At 47.0% G+C, this 22,911-nt stretch overlaps 1 protein-coding gene across 1 annotated transcript; it reads right to left on the reverse strand.

Annotated features, from left to right (window-relative positions):
- Positions 1-6,244: 6,244 nt before the first annotated feature.
- Positions 6,245-12,815, reverse strand: LOC309522389 (uncharacterized protein). Its single transcript, XM_082205622.1, has 2 exons — positions 12,591-12,815; positions 6,245-7,485 (listed from the first exon to the last, which is right to left on the reverse strand). Exon 2 carries the CDS (start codon positions 7,472-7,474, stop codon positions 6,389-6,391), a length of 1,086 nt encoding a protein of 361 aa, XP_082061748.1. The 5' UTR covers positions 7,475-7,485; positions 12,591-12,815; the 3' UTR covers positions 6,245-6,388.
- Positions 12,816-22,911: the final 10,096 nt, after the last annotated feature.

Raw genomic sequence — 22,911 nt, forward strand, 5'->3', positions numbered from 1 at the left:
GAGTCTCAGGCCGGTTTCTCCACCCAGAATCCCTAAAGTGGTCTCTTAGCAGCTTCTGTTGCAGTAGATACCACTTTTCTCTGCACACCTTTCATTTTGTCTCATGCTTGGCAAATGGGCGAGGATCAGGTGGTCCTCCTTAGAAGGCGTCTGTGTGGGTCCAAGCAGTGGCGTAGCGTGGGTTGTCAGCACCCGGGGCAAGGCAAGTAATTTGCGCCCCCTAACCCGTGGATTTTAGCAGGGGGCAGAGAGCTGCGAGTGCGAGCGCCCCCCCCAGATGTTGCGCCCGGTGCGGCCAGCCCCCCCTGCACCCCCCACGCTACGCCACTGGGTCCAAGATGTTCCAGCTTCTGATGCCTAAAGGATTTGCCTGCACTGCAATCCATCCTGAAGGAAAGTTGCAGGTCTTGTCCGCTGTTGTACCTGACTTTTCTATTTTTCAGAATGGCAGCCAGTTATAAATAAAGTGTATGCTTGCACAGAAAGAATATCCAGGTGTTGCCAGTGGGGTTTCCTCCCCAATTCTTTGTTGATGGGTTGGGCGTTCCTCTTCTCCGACACCTTCGGCACTAATGTTGCCAAATAATTTCACTTCTCTGGCATCAGGTCTGAAGCCTACAAGTGGTGGGCCTTGAATATGTGACCTGTGGGATTTCAGGTGAATATTTAGCCTGCGTACAACCTCCCAGATCTGCGCAAAGAAGAGAACTGCAGAGGGATGATCCCAAGGATCTCTTCACAGCAACAGGCTACCACAAGGCAGATCTTTAAACATGATCCATAAACACAGTTCCAGCTTGCTTGCTGGTCTCAGCAACTAGAAATTGGGGGTATGTGGGGAGCAAGCAAGCAAGCAATGTGTTTCCAAACCTGGATCTCTGCTACTCCTCCTGAACAGATAATCCATGATATCATAAATTTTCTGGCTGGGGTTAGAAGCACACAGACTTGGGCCACTGTAAGAACTGTATTCATGGACTATGTCGATGGCATCCATTTTGCCTCACTGGATCAGGTCAACTATGGATTCAGGGGGCGGGAAAGAGAGTCAAGCAAACAACTCATAATTCAAGAGGGGGGGTTCCCCTCTGTGGACATGGCTTGAACCTCACTTATAAGGTAGGGTTTTTGTGTCACCGGACACCAGATGATTGGCAGGTGGGAGGTTCTGCCCTCCTGTCAGTGGGGCCAGTGAGGGTGCAGGATTTGGACTCTGGCTCACTGGTCCAGACCCTTCAAGTATCCCGATTTTCCAGGGACAGTCCCGGAATTATGAAAAATGTCTCGGCTTCTGATTTGATCCCAGAATGTCCCTATTTCCCCTGCCAAGGCCACCCACTCTGAGCTCAGGGTGGAAGATGAGCCAGCGCTTGCCCCAAGTGATGGCAGTGGTGGCAGTGGCGACTGCGAGGGAGCACCCCATGTCTGCCACTGCCAGTGTCATCTCTTGGGCAGCTTGTAGAGTGTTATGTACTGAGTTGAATAGGATCCAAACTGCAGCAGTCTGATTGGTCCTAGAACAATAGGATTCAGAATGCAGCAGTCTGATTGGTCATAGAACAATGCAGCAGTATGATTGGTTGGCAGGAACCACCAAATCCTGCTCCAGATAGAAGTGAATCCACAACCTGATTGGCTTACAGTAGAATTCCGGAATTAGCCAATCATGTGCAGCCCATTGTGTAAATAATGTATATAAAGCAGATACTGTGAGGGGACTTTCATTCATTCCTCCTCACCACTATGAGCTGAATAAAGAGCATGAAATCACTTTGCGACTCTGAGTATATTTCATAGAGGCTGCTGGAGAGCAGGTGAGGAGGCAGCCACTGAGCCCAAGTGACGTGCTTTCTCTGAGGTACAGTCGTATCTTCCGTTCAACTTCCAAAACGTTCAGAAACCAAAGCTCCTGCAGCCAATCAGAAGCCGCTGAAACCCTGTCAGACGTTCAGCTTCCAAAAGAACGTTCAAAAGCTGGAACACTCACTTCCGGTTTTTGATCGTTTGGGGACCAGAACGTTTGACTAAGGTTACCAGACATCCCCATTTCCCAGGGACAGTCCCCAGATTTACAAATCGGTCCCCTGACAAAATCCTATCATTCCTACTGAAGTTGAAAAGTGTCCCCGGATTCATTGGAAAAAAAATCTTAATATGTTTAATTTCATAATGTGAAGATCTAAGGATGTTAATGTCTAAGTTAAATTATTTTAAGAACTACGATTTGGAAAACCGTTAAAAGGACATGCAATGAAATTCAACCAAGGGGAAGCGAGGAAGTCACTTAATAACGTTAATAAGTGTAATTTTTAATAAGGCTATGATTTATGTTTGTTTATGTGTTTCTTTGTTTATAATGTAGTGAAAACCAATAAAAAAAATTTGAAAAATAAAATAAAATCTGGTAACCTTACGTTTGACTCTCAAGGCATTCGGGAGCCGAGGTACAACTACGTAGACAAAGGACAGAGTCGCCCTGGGCAAGAAGAAAGGGGGAGCGGAGCACAAGGAGTCTTGATTAAAACAAACAAATTCTTGGTGTGTTTTTCTTTTTGCAACTCTAGCAAAAATCACATCAAATCGGGATTAAGGGATTTTCTCAGGATGGTGGAGGAGGTGTAGCCGCGGGGGCTTTCGCCTTCCTTCCGATAGGAAATGCTCTGCAGGAGTGCAGAGTGGGAACAAAAAATACCGGGTCGAGGGTGGTAAGTTGTGCGGGAGTGAGAAATGTCCCTATTTTCATCTGATGAGTGTTGGGAGGTGTGCTGGTCAGATCCTGTTCCTAACCCCTGTTTTAGAACTGGAGCCAATTCTATGTCTGAATATGTGGTTTCCTACTTTGGGAGGCAACAGTATATCAATATACCATAACATTAATGTGTACAGTGGTGCCCCGCAAGATGAATGCCTCGCAAGACGGAAAACTCGCTAGACGAAAGAGTTTTCCGTTTTGGAGGTGCTTCGCAAAACGAATCTCCTATGGGCTTGCTTCGCAAGACGAAAATGTCTTGCGAGTTCCTGCGAGTTTTTTTTCCTTCCCCCCCTTTTTCTAAGCCGCTAAGCCGCTTATCAGCTGATCCGATAAGCAGATAAGCCGCTAATAGCGCTAATCCGCTAATCCGTCAATGGGCTTGCTTCGCAAGACAAAAAAACCGCTAGATGAAGAGAATCACAGAACGGATTCTTTTCGTCTTGCGAGGCACCACTGTATTTAAAAAAGGAATTGGTGGAGAAGTGAACAGGTGTCACCCGTTATATTGATTTTTGCTTTTCTCTGACTAAAGTAATCAACTTTAATAGAGTTCAGCAAGCGGTGCAAGTGATTGTAACCGCCGGGTTAGTGACTTACTGCATTCCCTCCCCTCAACAACTTTGGGCCACCCTCCCCCCAAAAAAGCTCCACAACTCTGGCCCATTTTCTTAAACTGGAGTCCCCCAAAATAGTGGGTGTGTTATACACGGGGTGGGGGGTTGTTATTCACGGAAAAGTATGGTAACTTTGCACCGCTAAATGTGTACAGTGGTACCTTGTGTTAAGAACTTAATTTGGTCTGGAGGTCCGTTCTTAACCTGAAACTGTTCTTAACCTGAGGTACCACTTTAGCTAATGGGGCCTCCTGCTGCTGCCACAATTTCTGTTCTCATCCTGAAGCAAAGTTCTTAACCCGAGGTACTATTTCTGGGTTAGCGGAGTCTGTAACCTGAAGTGTCTGTAACCTGAGGTACCACTGTATTCTGCAGTTGACCTCCTTTGCAAATGTTTTATGTTGAAATCTTTAGGATAATATTTGAATTTCCTGTTAATTGTGTTGCTTTGTATGTATAATTTTCATTCCCACCCCTGTAATGTTTTATTCTGCATTATTCTATTAGATGTTTTAATTTAGGTTGTAAACCGCTTTGAGATTTTTTCCCCCTTTAAAATGGTATAGAAATGAAATTGATGATGATGAAGATGAAGATGAAGTAGAAGAAGCTTGCGCAGTCTTGGGCCAATATCACCTGTGGAGGCTGCTGGTGGCCTTTAATGCACCTGCCCATTCTTCTTGCCCAGGATCTTGCCTATGCCATATCTTTTACATGGATTGGTTGAAGGGAGTGGGCATGCCCCCCCATCATCTTTCCACTGACACCCCCCCAAAAGCTATTTTTGCTTATCTTGGTTTATTAATTTAGGGCAAAAGAGACTGTGTGTATAGCAAATTATTACTGGGGGGAATGGCACGGGAGGGAAAGGGTTAACCTGGGGCTGGGCCAGCTGCAAGCAATGATTTTAAAATGTGCTTGAAGTCACATCCAGTTTGACCCCAAAAGCAGAAAATCCAGTTGGCACTCCTCTAATGCAAACTTGGCCTGTGTATGTAGCAGCGTGATCAGAGGAAATTTACTCTGCAGCTGGGGGATCCCATTTTTCAGTACTTCCTACACAAACACTGGAGGGCAAAGCAGGAAACAGGACAGGGAGCAAGCTGGGCTGCAATTTTCATGTGCTAGGCATTCCCTGCTACTTCTGTGGAATTTAAGAACAAAAAATGGAAGTACTTATCCCCATTCACCTTTCTGCTGTTCTTTCCAGGCACCATCCGTGATTTAAAGCTCTGTGTCTGAGCACGCACCCCCACGCACCCCTCCCCCCCACATTTCTGAATATTACTTTTTCAGAATACTGAGGGAAATATTTAAGTTACTTGACAGGTGCCAATAGGCCTCAGGAAGGCCACGAGTTCTTATGTTTATTTCCTGCTGTGTTTATTTCAGGAGCCTCTCTTGATTCTGGCGTTTGCTGCGGCAAGGAATGAAAAAGCAAAACAGTCTTCCCTTCTACAGCTGTGTGGTAACTTTTGCTTATTATTAAAAGTTGCATTTTTTCCTCAAAAAACGAGCTCATTATTAGATCATGGCAATACACAGATTTATTAAAATCACCAAAATGATTAGTTTAAAAAGTAGACGGTCAAAATCAACCAAAATCTGAACGTTCTCAGTGGCGAGGTTCCACACTGAAGCATGATCAAAGAATCAAAAGGAGAGTTGTTTTAAGCATGTGCAAAGTGCCTGTCCTCCATTGCAAAGTGTCCACAGTCAGAGGGTTTGGCTTCCAGGCAGCACTAGGCAGAGCAATGAAAGAGGCAGGAAAGGTACGAGGAATGGAATCGTCGTCCCATTGGCTGCCTCTCCTTCAACCCAGACCTTCAGTCCATTTCCTCTCATTCATTCACCAGGTCAGGTTCTTGGCCTGGCAGTTTCTGAAAGGGACATCAACTCCCACAGACACCTGGGCACTCACCTGGTCTACTTCAGTTTCCCAACCACTACCCCCAAACAGGGATGCACTAATCACTTAAAGCAGATCTACAGTTCCCCAAGTGGTTTAAAAATCCATCCCTCTTCCGGTTCCCAGGATTCTTTTGAAGTGTATGGTCCAGATGGGACCTCCATTGTGGTTGAGGAAACAACTAGCTGTTCTCCAGGGAGTCAGGACTAGTTCAGATGCATTGGGGTGGTCGCTCTCATGTTTGAACAGTACAGTGTCTCCCAAGCTCTGTTCTCCAGAACCCTGTAAGCTTACTGAGGTCCCTCAAATGAAAAGACAGGCAATGGCTGATGAAATTCTTGGAAGGACAGATTGCCATGGCCCACCCCTTGAGCTTCCTCAACACAGAGTGGGCATTTGCTGCACAAGAGCTGAGTGTTCGTCACCTAAAAACACCTCCCAGAATGTCCCGAAATGCACAAGGGACGGGGACAAGAGAAGGTCATGCAGATAGAAGATAAAAGTTCCCTGAACGTAAGAAAACTTGAAAGTTACTAAGACAGGGCCACGGTGATGAGGAACACATATTCTAAAGGAGAGCTGTTGCTGTGGCTTGAATTACCGTATTTTTCGCTCTATAACACGCACCAGACCATAACACGCACGTAGTTTTTAGAGGAGGAAAACAAGAAAAAAATATTCTAAACGAAATAGTGGATATATGATTTTTGTGGTTCATGCTGTGGCCACAGACATGTGATCTGACAGTGAGTTTGGAGTAGCCCAATGCAAAAATCCTGAGGATCCATGTGGATCCATGCTTTGTAACCACGGAGGAGGGAAGGAAGGGGAACCATGGATCCTCTGCTCACGACTGTAGCAGATCCCCCCCGCCACCCGTAGGCATTCGCTCCATAACACGCACAGACATTTCCCCTTACTTTCTAGGAGGAAAAAAGTGAGTGTTATGGTGCAAAAAATACGGTAATTTAAACAGATGAAAACTGACCACGCAGGGCCAAATCCTATACAAACACAGAATACCCATTTTTTTTATAGTTCTGGAGATTGGGGGGAGGGGGAGATTAACCCCTATGATGCCACCCTTCAGTCTTGCACCCGCCCACCCCCAGTTCAGTTCATCTTGATCAGGATCTGTTCAGCAAAGAGCTTTTTCAGCTGAGCCACTTCAGCTGAAAGTGATGCTAGCTGGCTTCGCAAGGTGGTGTTTTCCGCCTGGTACTCAGGCCCCGGCGGGGCAGGCGGCTGGGGGCCGGGAGCCTCCGTCTCACAGCAATTCTCAAAGGCCATTGTGCCCACAGAGCCAGTGACATTCCCCTGCTCCTCCCGTGCGGCTGGGGCCCTCCAGGTTCCTACCGGTGGAGATGGCGTGTAAGGTCCAGGTTGCTCCCCACCCGTCTCCTCGGCCCCCCCAGCCATTTTGAAGCGCAGCTTGTGGGGGAGGCCTTTGACGCTCTCCCCGGGCTCGTAGCGGCCAACCCGACCCACGTCAGCTCCCTCGCTTGGGGCATCAGGCACCAGGCAGTGCCCGTCGTAGGCACCCCCTTCCTCTGCCCTGTCGCGCTCCTCAAAAAAGACAGGGCTGCCCATGCTGGAACTGCCTGGTGTGGAGAAACCAGAATCCTCAGAGCTGGTGGCTGGCTCTGGGCGGAAAGGGCAAGCGTAGTGGGGTGTGTCAGGAGCCACAGGGTAGTGCTGGGGTGGGGCTGTTGGCTGGTGGATCTCGGTGGCAAGAGCAATCACGGGCTGGTGAGGCTCAGCCGGGTCCCGGATCAGGCCGAAGCGGAACTTGAGGGCCAGGAGCTCCGCCTTGAGGCGGGCGTTCTCCTCCAGCAGCGCCAGCACCCGGCCCTCCAGCGCTAGGTCGCTGACCCGCCGCTTCTCCCGAGAGCGCTTGGCCGCCTCGTTGTTCTTCTTCCTCTTGTCCCAGTAGCCGTCATCCTTCTTGTCGTCCGGGGTGAATTCCCGCTTGCGACGGGCCGTGCTGGAGGAGCCCCCTGGCTCCCTTTGCTGAGGCCCAGCGTTGCCTCCTGTTCTGAGCAGGGAGTGGCTTAGCAGGCCGTTGACCGAGAGCAGCGAGACGGTCTCTTCGGCAAAGCACGACACCGCAGTGCGCAGCTCACACACGTGGGCTGGTGGAAGCGGCTGCGGAAGCTCCCGTTGAGGCTGGGCTGCCGGGTCCTCCAGGGGCAGGTCCATTCCCTCAAAGTCTGTGGGGTGGGAAGAAAGGAGAGCAAGTGGTTGAGAGCATGCTAGGGCTGTTTTCTCTCAATGTGTGCACCTGGGGAATAAAGAGGACCTTGGGGCAGAAGGAACCTTTTCAAAGGTCCAGCCATGACCTCTGTAGGTTGCCCAGAATCACAGCAAGAGTTAACATTGCCAAGAGGTTGCTTAGTGTTCGAACAAACCCACACATATGTAAGGCGGTGCCAAAGAGGCTGGAAATGTCAATATTATTAGTCATTCCTAAAGCTGTTTTTAGCTACGCAACCCACATTTATCCTTACAACAGTCATGTAATAAGGCAGACTGCTATTTATGATTTGTTTTCAGAGATGCGTCGCTGAGATCCAAAAGAGACTTGATATGCAGGAGTTCAAACACACTAATATATTCTGTTTTGGAGAAATACTTGGCAATACAGTGGTGCCTCGCAAGACAAAAAGAATCCGTTCTGTGATTCTCTTCGTCTAGCGTTTTTTTTGTCTTGCGAAGCAAGCCCATTGACGGATTAGCGGATTAGCGCTATTAGCGGCTTTTAGCCGCTTATCTGCTGATCGGATCAGCTGATAAGTGGCTTAGCGGCTTAGAAAAAGGGGGGGGGAAGGAAAAAAACCCAGCAGGAACTCGCAAGACATTGTCGTCTTGCGAAGCAAACCCATAGGAAATTTGTTTTGCGAAGCACCTCCAAAACGGAAAACTCTTTCGTCTAGCGAGTTTTCCGTCTTGCAAGGCATTCGTCTTGCGGGGCACCACTGTACTAAGAGACAGCTACAAAATCAAGACGTCCCCAGTTTGAACCTTGCGCCTGCCAAGAGCTCATCCATCTGCATTCTGGAGATAAAAACCCATGTCTACCTTATGTAGTTGTTAGAAGAACCACAAGGGAGCACATGTGACTGGTCAGAGGGTGCCAATGTAATGTAACACTGAGCATTACTGCTAAAAAAGGGTAAACTTTTAAAGGACAGAGGCGGAAGTCGAGCTTGCATCCCAAATCTGAAGCAAGTCAGTGGCGACTTTGGGGCTCATCCAGACTTCCTTTTGTGCCACGCTTTTCCGGCACAGGTCTGCGGAAAACCCAATTGCCCTTTGCTCTGATTTTGCAGTAACATGTGGGTTTTCCTGGGGGAAGTGCCAGGAAAAAACAAAAACAAAAACCCCACCACTTGGACACGGAGTTTTAAAGCCTGGACCTGTGCCTAGAAATGTGGGACAAAAGGCAGTCTGGATGGGATTTAACAGATTGATTGGGGTGGGGGTGGGGAGCTTGTGTAGAGTCAAGGCCACATCCTCAGGAGCATCAGACAAATTGGACAATTGTTCCATGCAACTCTTGGAGCAGGAGCCTTTGCCCCCAGTTCTACCTGCAGATGCTGGGGGTGGCATGCAAAGCATGAGCTCTCCCACCCAGCTGCAGTCCTTCCCAAATACTTTTTTTAAATGGTGTTGCCAGAGTGGATAGGGGGATAGAATCGGCATTTGGGTTTATTGCTGGGTCTTGTCCCTGTTTTTTGTTACGTGGCCTGTAGTTGTTTTAGATCAAGGCTGTTTGTAAGCAAGGACAATCCAGCGTCTGAGACCCACAGGAGGGAAATACCATTTTCCAGATGGATGATACATGGAAGACAGGAAGCTGCCTTATACAGAGTCAGACCATGGCTCCATCTGGCACAGTACTGTCTACATTGACTGGCAGAAGCTCCCCAGCCCCTCCGTTAACGGAGTCTGTAACCTGAAGCGTATGTAACCCGAGGTACCACTGTAGTGGTATTAGAAGGATAGGTTACATCAGTGTTCTCCAACCCTGGGGCTCTAGCTCTTTCTGGACTACAACTCCCATAATCCCTAGCTAGCAGGACCAGTGGGCAGGGATGATGGGAATTGTAAACAGCTGGAGACTCAAGGCTGGGAAACACTGGGTTACATGCTTTTTTAAAAAGGAAAAAGGGTGCCGTACTCGCCATGAGGTTGTTACAGCAAGTGCTACACTTTTCACATTTTGGGGGTGAAAGGTGCAAGTACTGGGTACCCTTGAGTAACCCTAGAAAAAATGCCCTTGGGCATGGATAATGTGCTTGTGTGTGCTTGTGCATCTGAACCAATGTGTCCCAGTGAATTTCATGACCATTTTGAACCCAGATCTCCTTCTGTGCCCCAAATGCTAGGCACTACACCACACTGAACATACTGTATATAAGGGTGCCTTTTACCATATGTGGTTGGAATATAAGAAAGGACTTCTGGGGAATGATTTATAATGAGATTTAAAAAATGTTGAAATATACATTTGTTAAAAAACCAGAAGCCCTTCTATTGGGTATGGTGGGTACAGAAATTCATAAGAATGATTTTAAAAAAAATTGTTTTTATATGCGATAAATGCAGCAAGGATACTATTAGCCCAAAGATGGAAACAAGAAGAAATACCAACTAAAGAAGAGTAGCTAGAGAAACTGATGCTGAGATGGCGAGACTAACAGGGAAAATTCGGAACCAGCAGGAGCAGACTTTCCTAAAGGAATGGAAGAAATTTTCGATATATTTGGAAAGCAATTGTAACCAATTGACATCGCTTGTAGGGCTAAAAGAAGTTTTGTAAGGAGTGATTTATAAATTATTGTGAAAAGAATTAGGAATAGATGTATTGGAAATTTGAGTTTATAGCAATAATTATAGTAACAAAATGCATAATTAGAAAGACTTTAGAAAACCATCAGAGGTTGAAGGAAGTCTTAGGCTATGCTAGCCAAAAAATTTGAAAGGATGTTATGCTGGAAAATATGTGTAAAAGCCAAAAAAAAAATATTAAAAAAGAAAAGAACATCCTGTATATAAAAATACACCAGGAAAAAATGTGGCGGAACAGGAAACAACCCCCACTACAGATTTCAATTGTTTTAGGTGGAGATCATATTCCAAAACAATCAAGAAGTAATCCATCTCCAGCCCCTCCTCAGCGTGGAGCTTCAGGATTAAGTCCCACTGAGCTCAAATGGGGCTTACTTCTAAGCAGACATGCGTAGGATTTCATTGTATGTCTCTTCCTGGGCTGAAGGAGTGAGCCAGTGACCTCAAATCCCTTCTTCCTTCTGCCCCTCTTCTAGGCAATGCTGTTAACTAGGTCACTCCGCCATAATAGTTCCCTCCCTCCCACAAAACTCCCATTTACCCGAGTTGCTGGGAACATTCCAGTCCACGGTCAGGACTGCATGTGCCGTCCTGCCAAAGGAGGAAGGCTGGGAAGAACGCGCAGTTTGTTCCAAGAAAAAAAACAACCAACCAGGAAAACTCCAACAACAAAAAACACCCACCCACATCTACTACACAACTACTATATGAGGAGCGCAAAAAGCACACTTTTGGGTTATGTAAGATACGCCTCTCTTTCTAGGTCTTTGTTTTGACAGGTAAAAGGTTGCTTTGAATGACAGCCGCTCACCACCGCCAAGCCAAATCGCTGGGAGGTGTCAACACTTCCTTGTCGAGGTGAGGCTGAAACCAGAATTTTGTCTAAGCACGTTAAAGAAAAGAAGCAGTTTTGAGTCAGATGAAAGGGAAAGAAAGAAGCCAAGCTAGCTGTGCCATAGTTATTGGGGGAATAGCGCTGTTTAAAGTCATGTGTCAGTTTAATTAAATAATTAATGCAAGAATTCGCACGGCTCTCTTTATCTTTACAAATTGCCGGTTTCTGTAACAGGTGGCTCTGAAACTTCATATCTTTTGGAGATACAGGAAGTATGCAAGCTTTTGAACTACACTGAGTTCTGTGCAAGGTCAGGAATATACCGTAACTGAGGAGCAAACAGAAAGATATTTCTTACATCCCCCTATATTAGGTCCGTTACGTGGAAGAAGCAGAGCAACTATACTTACTGCCAGCCTTCCTCAAAGCCTTGCACATCCATGGGTGACAATTCTAACCTCGCCTACCTGGGAGTAAGCCCCAATGAACTCAGCAGGACTTATTTCTGAGCAGACATGGTTAGGATTGTGCTGACAATCTCACCCATGTATGTAGGCGCAGCACTCCAAAGGTATCCAAACACAACACTGTGAAGGCCAACCGTGGAGATTTTGCTGCCCCACATAATTCAAGATGTGCCCCAGAATCCCTTGCCATGTCATGTGGGAGGTTGGGGAGCACCCAGTGGGGCAAGTAGGCAAGTTTAGACTCAGGACTGTAATTGTCTTGCATGCGCATACCCTTTAGATGGAAATGTACATTGCTTCACTTACTTCAAAATGTGGTGAGGGAGGCCCCTCCCCTGTTCACTCTGTTCAGTCCTGCCCCACAGACCTGTCCTGGCGGCAGCTGCCCATTGGCAACACCTGTTGCACTACAGCTTGCATGGCCTGCTATTTAGAGCCCATCTGAAGGGAAGTTTTTAATGTTTGGTGTTTTACTGTGTTTTTAATATTCTGTTGGGAGCTGCCCAGAGTGTCTGGGACAGCCCAGTCGGACAGGCAAATAATTAATAATAATAATAATAATAATAATAATAATAATGTACCCAAATACAATATTGCTTGTGCAGCCGCAAGAAGCACACACTATGAATGTTTACATTGAGGGTGGACCCTCCAAAGCCCAACATTATTACAACGATCTTACGTACAGTTTCAGAAATATTCATTGTGTACCCTGCATAGATAAAAAATTCCATTTTTTAAAGGGGAAAAAAATGTGTGCATGAAATACAGAGCATGTGTGATGGCTGATCTCAAGTCTGCGTGCAAGCCCTCGCCTCTCCTGACCTGGGAAACCCTTTCTTCCTCGCAGATTACAGGTGGGAGTAGCTGATCGTTCAGGGAGGCGGGCGCGAAGTACACTCTGCACGCGCTCAGAGGCTCTCCATGCTGGCACCTAAAACCACCAATGAGAGCGGCTGAGGCCCTGCGCGGAGAGACGCCCCGCAAGAAGCCACCTTCGCGTGAACGCGAGTGAAAAAGAGCTGGGATAATGAATTGGTGCAGCCGGGGTGGGGGGCGTCTCTCGCACAAGCCCAGGACGCCCCCCCCCCGCCCGGCCATCCCCTTTGTCTCAATGTATTGAGCCTGCCAAGCCTCCCCCGCAGCCCCCCCCCAGCCTCACCTCGACGCAGCCGGGAGGGTCGGGCGGAGAGGTGCGCGCAAGCGGGGCGCGGTGCAGGAACCACGTCCCCCTGGGGCCTTCGCCTTGCGCCGGACCTCGCCGGGCCTGCTGGCTTCTGCTGGTGCGCTGGAGGGAGCGTCCCGCGCCGGCGTCTGGAGCAGCGGCGGCCGCGGCAGCAGCTCCGGTCCTGGCGAGGCGCCTCCCCTCGGCGCGCCAGAGCCGCCCTCGCCCGAACCCGGGTCAGCCGAGGACGCCGCCTCGCCTGGCTTCACCCCGGCCGCCAAGGGAAGCGGGACGGGGCCGCCGTCAGGCCCGCCGAGGCATCGCTGCTCTGCGCTCTCGGAGAACCAGAAGGGCCCCGAAGAGCCGAGCTGGCGCCAGGCAGCCGGGCCTGCGAGGGTGCGCGTCTTGCGCGCTGCTCGGCCTGCCTGGCGCTCCGGCCTGGCGCGCCCTTGGGGCTTTGCGCCCCTTGCCTGGGCAGGAGCGCGGCGGCCAGTCTTGCAGGTGGGCTGCCGGCCAAAGTTGGCCCCCTCGTGCCGCTGCCTGTCTTGCATTGTAGGACGTATCGCTTCGTCCCGTTCTTGCGCGGTCTCCTAATCGGAGCGAGAGGTGTGTCGCGCACACATCCAGCGAGAAGGCACTAAAATGGTTTGACTCCCTTTGGATGAGTGACGTGCGGTACCCGTCAGAATTGGCCTTCTTTTCAAATATACAAGCAGATCATCCCAAGCAGAGGCTAACAGACCCCTTCAACAAGATAGTGCAGCGACAAGTTATCCAGGAGAGCAACTTGGCACTATAAGGATGATTCAGATTCAGGCAATCCACAGCTCTGGTGTTTTGTCTGATACATGGCAAACTGGGTGAAAACTATTTCCCTGCCATCTCCCCGGACAGAGGGTGTTGCTTTTGCAAACTCTGCTAGGTATTTCATTCTGAAAACTAGAGAGAGATCCTCAGCTATCAAGGTAAACTCACCTATCACTAAAGCCCATTGCTAAAATCACAGCCAGTCATCCTGGGCAAGCCGTCAGAATAGCAAAGGATGGCCAGCCATCATCTGGGCAGTGCTTTAAAACAGGATTGAAGTACTGCTGTCATGTCCAGTTTGGCCCTTACTAGTACATTTAGGCTCTGTACAAAACTCTTGGAAAGATTGTGATAAATAAGGCACAAGAGAGGCAAGAGTGTGTATAAAGAATTGCTCCCATCAAAGCAGAAGAGAAGACAGGAACCAGCTGCAGCAAAAACAAAACCCCTCAACAGTGGAATATTCTTCCACTGAAGACTCTCTGAAATTACTGGCCTGGGGTGGCCAAACAGATGATCGTTTAAGGCCCATGTTGTTATATATATATTATTCTAACTGTTAAGTTACACATTCCTAGTATATTGTTACCTGCCTGGAGCCTTTCAGATGAGGGACATTTGTTGAAAGAAAAACACTTGATGGTCTCCAAGAATTATTGCCTATTTCACAGCAAAGAAAGTCACAATCCATATGCATAACTCTTCAAGGCACATCACCGTTATTTCCATTTTATATATGAAAAAACTGCAGTTGGGAGAGAGAGAGAATGATTTGTCCAGAGCTATCTAGCATTTCCATATCTAAACTTGGATTTGATGCTGAGATTATAGCATCCTTGGTCCTGTTATAGGTTTGGGGGGAGGATCCCCTCTAAATCCTAGAAATTAATAAATGGTAGGATTTTGATTAACTGGGAAAGATACAAACTGCAGACGAATTTCTAGGCTAGCCTATGCCAAAGGTGGCTGAGCTTGCATCATGAAGAAACAATGCAGGGCTATTGGCAAGGCAAGAGAGTTGTCCTTCCCCCTTGCCCTGAGGTGTGAGCAAAGACTGGGGATTTGGAAGGTTGCCAGGGTAACTGGGTGTGATGTCACAGGAAGAGTTGGGGGCCTTTGGTAGGAGGCTTCGAATAGCTAAGAAAAGGGCAGAAAGATCTTGGCTGGCTGAAGGCAGATGGAGAGATGCCTCAGACTGCAGTGCTGCACTACCACGGGGAACAAGCCCTTCTTGGCCATGCTGTAAGATCTGGACTCCCTCCATCTAAATACAAGTATAAATATGTGAATAAATAATATTTCTTAAAGCTACAACAGTCCCTGCAGGGTTTTCAATTCTCCAAAGGAGCACAGATCCTGGTTGAGGGCCAAGACCCCTGGAATCCTGTGCACGGCTCGGGATGGCCTGTAAAGGTAAAGGGACCCCTGACCATTAGGTCCAGTTGTTGCCGACTCTGGGGTTGCGGCGCTCATCTCGCTTTATTGGCCGAGGAAGCCGGCGTACAGCTTCCGGGTCATGTGGCCAGCATGACTAAGCCGCTTCTGGCAAACCAGAGCAGCGCATGGAAACGCTGTTTACCTTCCCGCCGGAGTGGTACCTATTTATCTACTTGCACTTTGATGTGCTTTTGAACTGCTAGGTTGGCAGGAGCAGGGACAGATTAACGGGAGCTCACCCTGTCGCGGGGATTCGAACCGCTGACCTTCTGATCGGCAAGTCCTAGGCTCTGTGGTTTAACCCACAGCGCCACCACAGCAAATAAGGGGAGGTCATCATATGCTCGGAGGCCAACTATGTCTCCCAAATCTATGCACACTTACCAGAAAGCAAGTTTAAATTAATTTTGTAGAGCATACTGTCAAATAAGAGTGTATAAGATTACACACATCACCTGCTCCTGAACCAGCAATGGTTATAGATTGTTGTAATTGCCCCGGAGGCCATGAACTCTAGTCGGCTCATTGACTCATGTAATCAAAGATTATACGTTTTAATTTCCAAGTGTATCTTTTAAAGCTGCTACGTTAAGGCCAAGGATCAAGAGTCTTCTTACCTTAAGTCACTAGAAGATAATATTGGTCTGCATATAGCTATGACTCACTTGCTTTCCATAATTGTTTTATGAAGAGGTTTGTGTAACAAAACTTGGCCCAGTTAAAGTTATCAGCACCATGCTCTAACCACCTGTATCATCATATCTGTTTTCTTATTTTCTCTCTCTGATCAGCACAGTAACAAATATCTACCAATAACGCTTGTGTTTTTTGCCAATGTATTATCTTTGTATTAAAAGGAGTGGGTGGAAAGAATAATAGAAACAGAATTGTAGGGATGGAAGGGTCATCTAGTCCAACCCCCTACGATAGTTAAAGAATCCTTGACAGGTGGCTATCCAACCTGTGTTGAAAAACCTCTATTGCCAAAAAAACCCACAAAAAACCCCAACACCTCTGAATCCATAAAGGAAGGGACAAACAGATCTTAATCTGTGGCAGGGCTTGGCAATGAAACCTGGTTTCATTTAACAGGGCTCTTATTTCACAACAGCTGAGACTTTCTCCCTATACAGTGGTACCTTGGTTTTTAAACGCCTTGGTACTTAAACAACCTGGAAGCCAAACACTGCAAACCTGGAAGTAAGTGTTCTGGTTTGTGAACCATTTTTTGGAAGCCAAACGTGCTCCGTTTTGAGTGTTACGCTCCCAATTTTAGTGCCACACTTCTGTTTTGAGTGTTACACTGAGGTCTGTCAGTTTTTGCTATTTATTTATTTTTGTTTTGTTTCTGAAGCTCTCTTTTTGTTTTTGTGAATGTGTGGAACCCAGTTCAGCTACTGTTTCATTGATTGTGTGACCGCAGAATACATTGTTTATTGCTTTCATTTTATGGATCAATGGCCTCGTTAGAGAGTAAAATTCATGTTAAATTGCTGTTTTAGGGGTTGTTTTTAAAAGTCTGGAATGGATTAATCTATTTTGCATTATAATAATAATAATAAACTCTGGGTGGCTCCCAATCGAGTGTTAAAAACAATACAGCATTAAATATTAAAAACTTCCCTAAACAGGGCTGCCTTCAGATGTCTTTTAAAGATAAGATAGCTGCTTATTTCCTTCACATCTGATGGGAGGGTGTTCCACAGGGCGGGTGCCACTACCAAGAAGGCCCTCTGTCATTACTTTATATAGGAAAGTGCACCATGGTTTTGGAACACTTTGGTTTTGGAACAGACTTCCAGAACGTATTAAGTTTGAGAACCAAGGTACCACTGTAACTCTAGTCTGTAACTCTAGTCTGGCAAAACTTACAAGGAAAATAAGAAATAAAGATAAACTTTTTATAAAAGAATGGAAGTGGTTTATTGAATATTTACAAAGAAACTGTAAACAGATAAGAACATTTGCAGGATTATTGTAATAACCTGCAGTTTTATAAGAGAATATATTCAAAGCAGATGAACAAATGAGCAAATTAAGTTAATTTGGATATGTAGAAAATATTAAAAACATATCTAAGGAACCACAGAAAGAGGGGGAAGGAAGTCAAGTTTTGAAACGTTAAAATGATTGAAATGTATAAAATTGAAAATCATTTTTAAAAGGCTTGTCATTCTTCAAGGGGCAGGCAGGGACAGAGACGTCTCTCTTGTCAATGCATTCTCATGGATGCTAAGGTATCATGCATTTGGTGGGGCCAGAGCCCCCATGGGACTGGGACTTTTCTCTGTCGCTTTTCCTCCCCACATGGAGGAAGGGAAAGATTGCTTTTGCCAGCAGACTGAACTGATTGCTTACTGAGGGAATCAGGCACTCTTCCTATCGCTCCATCCATTCCCTTTTGCCATCCTACCCCCTTTCTCTTTGGGCTCCCTCCGCCTGCATGAGATTAGAGGAGTGACCTTCTCTTGAGCAGAGGATTTGGGGAAGTGTGACCGGTTTGGTCACACTGGTTTGGTCACACTGGGCACAGAGCCTTGGGGGCACTGCAACTATTATTTAGAACGGAGCGCGAGAATTGCTGCTGAAATTTGAGACCTCATGGTCCGCCACTGCCTTGATTCACAGACTCCTAGAGTGAAGATGCAACTGTCCTGCACTCAATATGCCATCCTGTACCAGCTTACCTAGGAGTGAGTCTCACTGAACTCAACAGGGCGTATACTTCTGAGTTGCACTGTCAGAAAATTGATCTCTGGAAACTCAGTGGAGGCGGCTGAAAGCTGCAGGAACTCCATCAACTTACACGAACAAATACAAAACACCCTCTCTAAAATTAGCCCAAATGTAAAGTAGGAGGCAAACAGGAATGGTGATTAATGAGAAGGCCCCAGAAAATTGAGCTGCCTCCTGGAAGTAAATCAGGATGTTTGCTCAGATTCCACCTTCAGTTCAGCATAGCATGCTCAGCGACCATTGACAGGGCCATATTTAGTTTAAGGCTGCAGTCTTAGTCCCACTTATTTTGGAGAAAGACCAATTAGAGAAAGACTTTTTGCCTTCCGATCTTCCTTCAAACCCAGTGAAAACCCAGCAACGCAAGCAAGAGCTATGTTGTTGTTGTTGTTTTGTGTTAAATGTGTTCTTTTCTGCAGAAGTTTTGAAGCCTATAACTATTTCGGGCTCTGGGCTTGGGACTGCTCTACCGGTTGGCAAGCCTGCTTTTGATTCTCTCCCAACTTTGACTTGCTCTCTGGTAGCGTTACCTCGGCCTTCTCCTTTTCCTGTACTGTTGCTTCGCCTCCTCCCCTTGGTCAGCTGGCAGCGTTCCTGTGAGGTAATAATTTACTCTGACCTTCTAGGAAATGGTTGTAACAGACAAGCACATGTGCGAGCAAAGTGCAGTGAGGGAGGCAAAACAAGATGGGGCAGGTCTAGGGCAGCGCTGAAGTTACTGCTGCTCACCTCAGGTGGCCTTGGGGGCACGTCAGGGCATCTTATATGGCTGATTCACTTTCTCCAGAAGAAGAAGAAGAAGAAGAAGAAGAAGAGTTTGGATTTGATATCCCGCCTTTCACTCCCTTTAAGGAGTCTCAAAGCGGCTAACATTCTCCTTTCCCTTCCTCCCCCACAACAAACACTCTGTGAGGTGAGTAAGGCTGAGAGACTTCAGAGAAGTGTGACTGGCCCAAGGTCACCCAGCAGCTGCATGTGGAGGAGCGGAGACGCGAACCCGGTTCACCAGATTACGAGACTACCGCTCTTAACCACTACACCACACTGGTAGTGCAATAAACAGCAATAAACCTTCGTTTTGTTTAAATCTTTTCCCCTCTAGCCTGGGGCATGATGCAGCCAAAGTGAGGCACTTCTAAGCGCCCACTGTGTCCTTGTTCAAAAACTCTGGCCCACAAAAGCTTGCCTTAAGTAAGGGCATGCTGTTATTGCAAATTCAGTACAGTAATCACACATTTTGTTGTTTAGTCGTTTAGTTGTGTCTGACTCTTCGTGACCCCCTGGACCAGAGCACGCCAGGCACTCCTGTCTTCCACTGCCTCCCGCAGTTTGGTCAAACTCATGCTGGTAGCTTCGAGAACACTGTCCAACCATCTCGTCCTCTGTCGTCCCCTTCTCCTTGTGCCCTCCATCTTTCCCAACATCAGGGTCTTTTCCAGGGAGTCTTCTCATGAGGTGGCCAAAGTATTGGAGCCTCAGCTTCAGGATCTGTCCTTCCAGTGAGCACTCAGGGCTGATTTCCTTCAGAATGGATAGGTTTGATCTTCTTGCAGTCCATGGGACTCTCAAGAGTCTCCTCTAGCACCATAATTCAAAAGCATCCATTCTTTGGCGATCAGCCTGCTTTATGGTCCAGCTCTCACTTCCATACATCACTACTGGGAAAACCATAGCTTTAACTATACGGACCTTTGTTAGCAAGGTGATGTCTCTGCTTTTTAAGATGCTGTCTAGGTTTGTCATTGCTTTTCTCCCAAGAAGCAGGCGTCTTTTAATTTCGTGGCTGCTGTCACCATCTGCAGTGATCATGGAGCCCAAGAAAGTAAAATCTTTCACTGCCTCCATTTCTTCCCCTTCTATTTGCCAGGAGGTAATGGGACCAGTGGCCATGATCTTTGTTTTTTTGATGTTGAGCTTCAAACCATATTTTGCGCTCTCCTTTTCTCCCTCATTAAAAGGTTGTTTAATTCCTCCTCACTTTCTGCCATCAATGTTGTGTCATCTGCATATCTGAGGTTGTTGATATTTCTTCCGGCGATCTTAATTCTGGCTAGGGATTCATTTCCTCTTCCTGGGCACAACCTGATGGTACCTTGCTGTGCCATCAATTTGGTGGTGGTGCCTCAAAAAGAAGATAATATCCTTCCTTTTGTAATCCAGAGTGACAAATGCTTTGACAAAGAATGAATTTGAGAGTACGTGGACTGAAATTGTGTGTGTGTGTAGAGCAAATGCATCTCCACCCTTCTCCAAGACCACTACTGTATATATTTCTATCCTAACATGCCCAAGTTTGTATTTGTTTTGGTAGTGTTCCTGTGAAGCTCCGTTTCAGAATTGCACTGAAGATGTTGATTCTGCTGTCTTATCTTATCACAATTATATGAACCCTATGTACGGTGAGACAAAGCAAGGTTTTGCCAGGTGGGAAGTACTATGAAGCAGGTTGCAGGTGCACTTGACATAGCCTCCCTCTTTCCCAGCACCCAATGTTCTTTATCCATACACACACTACACATTTCAGATTACACAAGCCACTCACTGCTGTTATGTAAGGGGCTGGCATCAAGCCAGGCTATCTTGGTGCTCAGCCCAGATCCCTCTTACGCCAGCCAGGCAGGATCAACAAACCCAGCAAGGACAATAAGGTGGAGAGCAACCAGATAGGACGGAGCTAGTGCATGTGTAGTACCTTTGTTTGGGCAAAGCATCAGGTGGGGCAGTGGGAAGATGGTTCTGTGGCTGCTCCAAGGGCCTTGGTTTCTCTGGAGCACAGAACTCACACCTCCTATTGTCCTCTGATTTGACCCTTCATTTCCTCCGGCTCTGTGTGAATGTGGTAGCCTTAGCTCATTCTAGGAAACCCCCTATGGATTCACAGCTTTATCTTTGGTGACTACTCCACAGCTAAGGAAATATGTGTGAGATGGGAATAACCCTTTCTGTAAATCCTTAAACTGAACCTGCCACTAATCTGGAAGGCAGGAAGAGGAGCCCTGTTTTGAATTGCAGCAAGGAGTCAGTGCATAATGTTTTGGATGGGGGGGGGAGGTAGACAGGTAGTAGAAGAGACAAATTTGGCAGCTTTGGGGCCTCATACTGAGCAAGGAGCCAGACCAGTCTGACCCCCCTTTTTTCACACATATAAACCAGGAAATGCTCCCAGCACAAGGCCCATTGAAATGAAGATCATTTCAGCACAATAGCTTCCTTGCATGTGCAAGGCGACTGCTGGTTCTGTCTTCTGCCTCAGGCATCATATGTCATAGATCAGTTTTGGAAAGAGAAGTTGAAAGGAAGCAGCACACAGATAAGGAAGGAGAGCAAGGAGGCATAAAAGCACAAAGTGAGAGGGAATTAAAGTGCAAGGTGTGTGTGTGTGTGTGTGTGTGTGTGTGTGTGTGCTGGGCCGGGGTCGCTGCGTATTAGTTGTGTAACATGCGTCAGCACAGCACTCAATGTTCCCAGATGGTTATTTATAGCGCTTGTTGCCACTGCTCACGGCCTGCCCCCTCTTCCCTCTGCTGGAATCAGTTGCTCATGGCCAACACAGCTGGGAAAAGAGGGGGACTCTGGATCCCAGGTTCTAGTTGCAAGTTTGGGAAGGATTTAGTGGTTTATGCAGCACAAAAGAGATAATTTTGGCACATTTATATAGACACAGGGTTCCATGCCTTGTATAACTGAAATTCCAAAATCTGTAGTTGGGCAGTATCTTTATTAGGCAAATTAAAATGTCACAAACTAGGGAGCCATCCTTCGGGTTCTCCAGAACTCTTCACTAGGCTCAGTGTAGAGGGGGAAAGCTGTCTCATGTTGAAGACAGGGAGCCTTTGGGCATGGTCTGAAGACTGAATGTGAGAGGCAACAGACAGTTGCCTTATTAGATGCTACGCAGGTTTCAGGTGGCACATAAGACTGCTCCAAGGATGAAGAAACATACCATTGCAGTGGTGTAGTGGGGGGGGGGGCGCTGTGGCCCTGGGGACATATAGAATGAATGAATCTTTATTTACATCAGCCACCAGCCATAACAGCAATAAAACAAGCAGAATGCAGTATACAGAGGATAAAGGTAAAGTCAATTATATAAAATACATTTTGGGGATTTGGATCAATAGTCAAATAACAGATCTTACTCTAATTGCCCGGGTTAAAAACTTTGCAACCTTTGCTGTCACCTGCACATCTTGCTGTAACAGTGGTTGGGCGACCCGGAATGGACAATAATAGAGGGGTAATAAGCTCACTCCTCAAATCTTTATATAGAGTGCAAGCCAGAAGGACATGAGCCACTGATTCAGTACTACCATCTCTACAGGCACATAACCATTTTTCGAGTGGAATTTTTTTGGAATCATCCCTCGAGTACAGCCAAAGGCAGTATTCAATCTTGCAGGAGTAAAAGCGCGTCTATATTTTGGAATTACGGTACTAAGTTATACAAATAGGGAAATAAGTTATACAAATAAGGAAATTTTGCCCATGGTATGACTATTTTCCATCTAGTCATCTTGACTCTCTGGCACCCTGGGCACATATTTTGAGGGGGCACAAACTGGTACCCCATAACAGGCTTCCTCACTGGAGCCTTGCTTTAGTGTGTGAGGGAGCTGCACAGACAGCTTCCTTGTGTGATGACCCAATGCCACCAGCCGCAGCTCCACCCTTGGGTCAAACCTGAGCCGGGTACAGAGAGAGGAGAGCTGGCAGCAGCTTCCCTGCCCCTCTCCTTGCCTGGGCCAAAGCACGCAAGTGTGTCCCCTATGCTGTGAGGCAAGCCACAGCGGGCTCACTCTGTGCCCTGCCTCTGTCGGGGGCACGTCCCACATGCCTGCCCCAGGCAGCATTAGCATACGCTCCACCACTGCACTGTCACATGCCACCCCAATCTCTGAGCAGTGCAAAATTCCAGGGGTTCCTTGTGCTCCTCCACAGTTTGTGTTTCCTTTTAGGAATGTGGTACCCTTAAGACCTGTTCTTAAGGGGCATGTAGAAACACCTCAAATCTACAAGATCTGCACATCATCAATGCTGCAATTTTTAATTATAAAACTACATTTTATAGTTATAATTTAACCACATAAATCTCTTCACAGCTCCCAGGCACTGATTGAGCCCCAAGGCCAATCTGTTTGAGTCAGATGAAAAGGAGCAGAGCCAGGTGCCAACATTGTATTAACCACATCTCAGCCCACATCCCCTTACAATCTCAGACAGTGGTTTCCTATAGATGTCAAACAGCACAAGGAAAAGCCACAATCATGGGCTGAATAGAAATCCCCTAGCACCACCTTTTGGAATCTAGCATAGCATACTGTGTATCATTATGACCTCG

The sequence above is a fragment of the Podarcis vaucheri genome, assembly GCF_965113315.1.
Source record: "Podarcis vaucheri genome assembly, chromosome: 17".
Classification (NCBI taxonomy): Eukaryota; Metazoa; Chordata; class Lepidosauria; order Squamata; family Lacertidae; genus Podarcis; species Podarcis vaucheri.

What these genes read in the sequence shown, in the direction of transcription:
- LOC309522389 (XM_082205622.1), bottom strand. Translation starts at nt 7,474, where the DNA reads ATGGACCTGCCCCTGGAGGACCCGGCAGCCCAGCCTCAACGGGAGCTT.